General features: G+C 49.6%; 1 protein-coding gene across 1 annotated transcript in view; it reads right to left on the bottom strand.

The window, feature by feature from the left end:
• Window positions 1-7,500, bottom strand: part of LOC311356102 (CUGBP Elav-like family member 4) — a gene marked incomplete at both ends in the record, with an annotated part of 73,974 nt that overhangs the window by 32,611 nt on the left and 33,863 nt on the right. The window contains 3 exons of the mRNA XM_084475876.1: window positions 1,799-1,942; window positions 4,466-4,546; window positions 6,613-6,762. Of these exons, the coding sequence (XP_084332002.1) occupies window positions 1,799-1,942; window positions 4,466-4,546; window positions 6,613-6,762 (375 nt within the window). The remainder of the gene's footprint in view (window positions 1-1,798; window positions 1,943-4,465; window positions 4,547-6,612; window positions 6,763-7,500) is intronic.

Consider the following 7,500-nt stretch of genomic DNA (forward strand, 5'->3'; position numbering starts at 1 on the left):
CCTCTCTTGCTCGGCCTCTTTGTCTCCCTCTCTCTACGCCTGTCCTGGGTGGTGTCTGGGTGGTGTCTGGGTGGCTGCTATCCAACTGGATCGACACAAAGGCCCACACAGGTCTATTATTATCTCTTCAAGACCCCTGACTCCACCTGCACACCCCCCCCCCCCCCCCCCCCACCCCTCCTCCACCCTCCTCCACCCAATGAATGGCTTTGGTGAGTGGAAGGGAAGTGGGAAGTTCAGGGAGGGAAGATGTGTGAGTGTGTCTGTGTGTGCGTGTGTGCGTGCGTGTACGTGTGCATGTGCTGGGCAGTGATGGTGGGCTGTTGCCTGACTGTTGGAACACACTGATGGGATAAGAAGAGACATAAGGATGGCCAGTGATTGGCTTAAGAAAGGTGTGTCAGAGTGGACCGTGAGCAGCCACTGAGCAATGGTAATCACCCAGAGACCGGTGGGTCAATAGACCGATAGCTCACTAGCGCTCTACCTTGCTGTATATGGCCAGGAGCTCAGCCCACGGAAGGCATCATTGACACGTCTCACCCTCTCACTCCCCTGCTCCCCAGTGGCGGAGCCAGAGGGGTGGTCGGGGTGGCACTGGCCACCCCAGGTGCCACCCCTCCCGCGTTCGACCCCCCCCCCCCCCCCCCCCCCAGTCAACAATTCAATATGGACCCCCCTATAAAAGCCTTGGCCACCCTCTTGCCACCCCCTTGAAAAAAAGTCTGGCTCCGCCACTGCTGCTCCCTCTCTCACTCCTCCCCTGGCCTCTGTCTAGCGCCTTTTACTCTCGCTCTCCTCTCGCTTCTCTCTATATATATCACCTCCCACTCTCTCTCCCTCCCGCTCTTCTATACCTGTCTCCCTCTCGTCTTGCACCTCTCTATCTCCTCCCACTTTGTCTCTCTCTCCGCTTGCCTCTCTCTCACTCTCCTCTTGCCTCCCTCCGTCTCCTCCTCGTCTCTCTCTCCCTCACTCTCCTCAATCTCACTCTCCTCTTGCCTCCCTCCGTCTCCTCCTCGTCTCTCTCTCCCTCACTCTCCTCAATCTCACTCTCCTCTTGCCTCCTTCCGTCTCCTCCTCGTCTCTCTCTCACTCTCCTCTTGCCTCCCTCTGTCTCCTCCTCCTCTCTCTCACACTCTCCTCTTGCCTGCCTCCGTCTCCTCCTCGTCTCTCTCTCACTCTCCACTTGCCTCGCTCCCTCTCCTCCTCGTCCCTCTCTCTCTCACTCTCCCCTTGCCTCCCTCCCTCTCCTCATCTCTCTCTCACTCCTCTCTCTCACTCTCCCCTTGCCTCGCTCCCTCTCCTCCTCGTCCCTCTCTCTCTCACTCTCCCCTTGCCTCCCTCCCTCTCCTCCTCATCTCTCTCTCACTCCTCTCTCTCACTCTCCTCTTGCCTCTCTCCCTCTCCTCCTCATCTCTCTCACTCCTCTCTCTCACTCTCCTCTTGCCTCTCTCCGTCTCCTCCTCGTCCCTCTCTCTCTCACTCTCCTCTTGCCTCCCTCCCTCTCCTCCTCGTCGCTCTCTCCCTCTCGTCTGAGCTCTGTCAGTCTCCCACCCTCCTGTCTGCTCAGTGGCGTGCGACGTCAACTTGAAAGTGTTAATTGTGACTCGATTAGGATAGACATGGGGAATGAAAGGCAAAATAAACATTAATTGCAGGAGAGCCAGCAGGGGGGCCGCCGGGGAAGATTGGCAAAGGCAGGCGCTGTGTAACTTCCTCCATCACCGCGTCGGCGCCACCACTGCCGTCTGCAGACTGAAGGAGGCAAAAAATAAATAAAACGCCTGTAACTCACCAAAACATTTGCTCTGATTGGTCGCGCGGTCCACAAAGACTTTGGCAGAGATGACGTTTCCGAAGGGCAGGAACATTTGCATGAGCTCCGTGTCTCCGAACTCCTGGGGCAGGTGGTAGATGAACAGGTTGCAGCCTTCTGGCCCTGGCAATGGGGTGGAGGTAAGGGGGTGGTGGGGCGGGGCGGGACGGGGTGACGGGGGGGGTGGGGTGGGAGGGAGGGGTTTGGGAAGAGGATCGATAAGAAAGCAGACGGGACAGAAAAAACAATAGGAGTTATAGAATAGAATAATAGAATAATATAACATGGAAAAGGCTGACTGGTCAGATCGAGCTGACCGCTCAAACCGTCCACACAGCATAATATGTGTGTGTTATGTGTGTGTATTCTTATGTGTGTTCTGGTGGCAGCACATGGAAGTGATGCAGATGGTGAACTCTGTTCCCCCAAACCCTGCGTAAACCAGCCCATAATTACTCTTCATCTCTCCCTGTCCACAGAGCCTGCTGCCACAGCGTGGACATAGTGTTTGTGCATGTTGATGTGTGTGTGTGTATTTGAGGGAGAGAGAGAGAGCGAGAGAGACCGACAATGAGAGAGACAAAGAGAGTGCGAGAGAGAGAGAGAGGGAGAGGGTGAGAGTGAGAGTGAGAGAGAGAGAGAGAAAGAGAGAGAGAGGGAAAGAGAGAGTATGAGTCTATCGGCCATATGCTCACCGTAGCCAATGACAGACAAGGAAGAGTAGAGCGTGAAAGAGAGAGTGAGACAGAGAGACAGAGAGAGAGAGATACAGAGACAGAATCAGAGACAGCGAGAGAGCGAGAGCGAGAGAGAGACATAGAGAGAGACAGAGAGAGACAGAGAGAGAGAGAGACAGAGAGAGAGAGAGAGAGAGAGAGAGAGAGAGAGACAGAGAGAGAGACAGACAGAGAGAGAAAGAGAGAGGGGGGGAGAAGGGGGGGGAGGAGTAGGTGAGGAGAGGGTGAGGCCCAGGTAGAGAGAGGAGCAGGGACTAGGGGATAATGTGAGAATGTGATGGCAGGGTGGACGTGCTGAATGGGGCCCTGCTGCAGGGCTGTCTGTGTGCTTGGCTAGCTCTGCCTGCTGTCTAGCTGCTGCAGTTGATAGCCCAACAAGACGAGGCCAGTGCTGGGCAGGAGGCTGATAAGACAGCGGCTTACTGTAGTGTCGCTGTCCCTCAGTGAGATAGAGGACATGCACACGCATACATGCACGCATGCACACACACACACACACACACACACACACACACAACCACACACACGAAGGCACACACAACCACACACATCCATACGCACGCACGCAGACATACACATACACACACACACACACACACACACACACAACCATACACAGACATGCACACACAGACATGCACACACACACCCACACACACACATACACACAACCATACACATACACACGCACGCACACAAACACACACGCATGCAAACACACATGCGCGCAAAGGCACACACAACCACACATCCTAGCACTCACAGATATACACACACACACAGACATACACACGTAAGCTGTTGAAGAGTCTGACTCATATTTTGCCTTAGCTTCGGCTGATGAATTGTCATTTGTACAATCCACTGCTGAATTTCGTGTTCCCGAGAGCAGATCTTTACTTAACAAAAGCTGAACAGTGATTCAACTCTGTTCTCTATATGCTCCATTTGTGTAATTGAATTGGAATGGGACATATTTCATGGTCTCCCAGCTCACCACGAGGGTAGTGCTAATTCAGAGAGTCCAGAGTATTACGTTACATAACAACATGTGTGTGTGTGTGTGTGTGCGTGCATGTGTGCCTGCGTGCATGCGTGCGTGCTTGTGTGGGTGGGTGCGTGCGTGCGTGCGTGTGTTTGTGTGTGTGTGTGTCTGTGTGTGTGTGCGTGTGTCATAATATATATAAACCGATGACAAATGTGTATGAGGCAAGACACACACTTTTACAATGTGCGTTGCATCTTTCTCTACGTGTGTTACAGTAAGTCCGGAGATCCTGACACGTTCTTCCAATGACCATGGAACACACAAACATAAACTAACGCTTCCAGGAAAACACTTAATTTTAAGACTGCCCCGATTGAATATTCATAGCATTGGAAGCCCGTCTCACACAATCATACAGATGGATAATTGTGAGTGACAAACGGCAGAAGGGGAGTGATTTAGAAAGGCAGTATATCTTATGCTTTATTACATCTAATGCTGTGGCATAGGATCACTGGAGTAGGAATGGTAATAAATGATTGTGCATGCAGCTAATTAATCTAATGAATATTTATAACCACTTAAACACATTGTAATGGACTGATTAAGCAGTCCAACACTACGAGTTTGAATTAGTCCAGTTTTTGAATAATGAGTAACTTTCCATCTCACTGCTAATGTTCTTCTGCTTAAATGGGACAGACTTTTCCTCACATTTTTCCCTTGGCCAGCTTTTTTATTTCTTCCTTTTTTTTCCCGCTCCCTTGCTAATTCAAAGCAGTGCAGCAACATTAGAATGGAACATGGCAATTATCACGTTTTATCTTGGGTGGGCACGCTCACAAGCTTTCGCTCACACACACACACACACACACACACACACACACACACACACACACACACACACACACTCGTGCTTACCTTCCCGCTGTTGCTGGGGTATGATGGTTGGTTGCTGGGTGAACGCTTGGCTGATTGGCGCGTAGGCAGCGGGGTACGCTGCTGGATTCAAAAGGGGGGAACCGAAGTGGAATTATTCACGTCTTACATTTTCATATTTGACATAACACATATAACAAAAACTCTCCCTAATCATTATTCCATTATTCACTTGCATCCACTCCAGGCATCGCACACACACACACACACACTCACACATTGGCAACTCGTGGTGGGGAACGCGGCCCACGGAGAGAGAGACATGCAGAGAGAGACACAGAGAGAGATGGAACGACTGGACACACACACAGACAGCCGACGACAGAGAAGGAGCGAGGGAGTGATCGAGGGAGAGAAGAGGCGAGGCAAGAGACTTAGGGATGGAACTAGGAAATGAAAGCAGACAGAAATGGAAAGACACAACGTTGACGATATTCAGCCAGACAGAGTGAAAGAGGGAAAGGAGGAGGAAGGCTCTACATGGTTCAAAATATGCCCGAGGAAGGAAGAGATCTGCTGGGTAATAAAGTGGACTTAACATTCTCCCTTACTTTAAATCCTAATATAAAGTGACCGAAACCGGATGGAAGAGTTGACTTGTCTTTGCTGTATCAGTCTATCGGCCATATGCTCACCGTAGCCAATGACAGACAAGGAAGAGTAGAGTGGGCAAGAGAGAGTGAGACAGAGATACAGAGACAGAGAGAGACAGAGACAGAGACAGAGAGAGAGAGAGAGAGAGAGAGAGAGAGAGAGAGAGAAAGAGAGAGAATCAGAGAGAGAGAGAGAGAGAATTAGAGAGAGAGAGAGAGAGCGAGGCGAGGGATGGCTGCTGGAAGGAGATAGTAAGGAGAGAGAGATCACCTGCGTAGTGTTGCACGCCCGCATAAGCCTGCTGGAGAGGGTCAGTCACGGTCGGACTCTGTGCTGCAGAGAGAGGAAGAGGAAGAGGTGGAGGAGGGAGGAAGGAAGTGGAAAGTGTGAGTTATAGACTGACAGATAGTAATAGGCTGACAGACACACATACTCACACACACAGACACAAATACACACACACAGATAGCAGACACACAGACACAGAGACACACAGACAGATAGACGGACACAGACATACATACATTCATACACACAGACAGACAGACAGACAGACAGACAGACAGACAGACAGACAGACAGACAGACAGACAGACACTGAGAGACATAATAACATACATACATACATACACACAGACAGATACATGCACACACACGCACACACACAGACATACAGTAGATGGATTTGTAAGCTGAGGTTTGTGTGTGTTGGTTTCCGACGTATTCATTACATGTGCAAGACGCGGCCACTAAACTAGCAGCTGGCAGCGTGTAGTTCAGGCAACACCAAACACAATAAATTAAAGAGAAGACACTAAAAAACAGACACACACTTTCAGCCACAGCTCCACGGGAGGTAAGATCACACATCAAGACAGCGGGTGCATGGTGATCACATCTCCCAGTTCTTAAAAAACATTCCTGTTGTGTCCAGATGTTTGGATCAAATATTAACAATGTTCCCCCGAAAAAAAGCTTTGTACTCGGTGCCATCGCTGCAGCTGTCCCTGCATAATGTAGGAACAGGGTGTGTGTGCGAGTGTATTTCTGAGTCCATTCTTCAGGAGTCACTCAGAGTCAACATTAAGAAGCTAAAGAGCGACGGAGACACGACCAATTAACCATAATGGTCAGATAAACGAACTGATGGATTCACCATCAAACCAGGGTCGGCTGCTTTCAAGTTTGTTTAAAACCTCGAAATTGACCACGCACAACTTAATGGTTTCAATTAAAAACGAAAGCAATTAAATGTCTCAATGTTAAAAACTTTTAAAATCTTAATCGTCTTAATCGGGTCTTGGGGATACTTTTACTTCCGACCCTTAATCAAAACCTTTTCTAAATAATCAGCTTGGCTTTTTAGTGAGTCATTACAAACACACAAGAGTGCCTCTATTTCAGCATTAAGCACAGCAAACAGGCTGCACACACACAGCCCACAGAGCAACCCCCCACAGGGATAAACAAAAGGCGAGCAATGTGCCCTGTGTTCCTGTTTTCAAAGGAATGCAAATCGGCCATGATTGGCTCACCTGGGTAGGGATGGATCCCATTGGTGTAGATGGGTTCTGAGTTGGGCTGACCGTTGCTCTGGGGCGGGAGTGTACTGAACCCGTTCACTCCAATAGGGGCTGCTATGCTGGGCACAGCCGTGGCATTGATGCCTGGGGGGGTGCTGGTGCCTGCAGAAAATACAGAGAATAAGTGAAGGGGAAATGTGTGCAGTTTCTTGCTGGGCTCGATTCTGACTGCAGGCAGGATCTTGGCGTTAGAAGAGACGTGAGCCAGAGATATTTAAAAACACAAATCGGCTTTATGCTTCATGTTACGTAAATGTGCTGTTAAACATTATGCAGTGTGCACCGTGTCATATCCAAGGTGTACATGCAGATAGAAAACGCCTTGATTCAATGTGTTATGAGCGTATCTATAGGAGCCACTGTGGTATAATGAAATGAGAGCGGGAGTTTAATAAGTGAACTCCGTTGTCAAAGAAAAAGATAAGGCCTACAATGAAACATTGACATGGGCCTTTACCACTTGACTTAACATTCCCAGAATGTCACCTTGTCCTGGCCTTTCTGGGCTGATGGATTCTTACCATTGCTATAATCCCGGTGAAGGGCATTTTAGTCGTGTAGGATTAGGTTTGATAGGCATTACCTGGCCACATGTCGCTTTTTCCGCTGGATTACAAATGCCAGATACGGCAGCGGCTGCACCAGCCACTTTATTTAATACATCTGTGGCAACCTTGTATTCGGGGGCTGCCTGCCTACTTAGTGTCCAGCCATCAAAGCTCTTCATGACAAGAGCTAGGAAGATAGGTCAGAGCCGGGTCTTGGATTATCGTGCACAAATCTTTGCTCTTATATTGTATAAACCAATGACTTTGCATCCAAAGTCATCCGATTGGCTGC

Source organism: Micromesistius poutassou (assembly GCF_964030765.1).
Source record: "Micromesistius poutassou genome assembly, chromosome: 12".
NCBI lineage: Eukaryota > Metazoa > Chordata > Actinopteri > Gadiformes > Gadidae > Micromesistius > Micromesistius poutassou.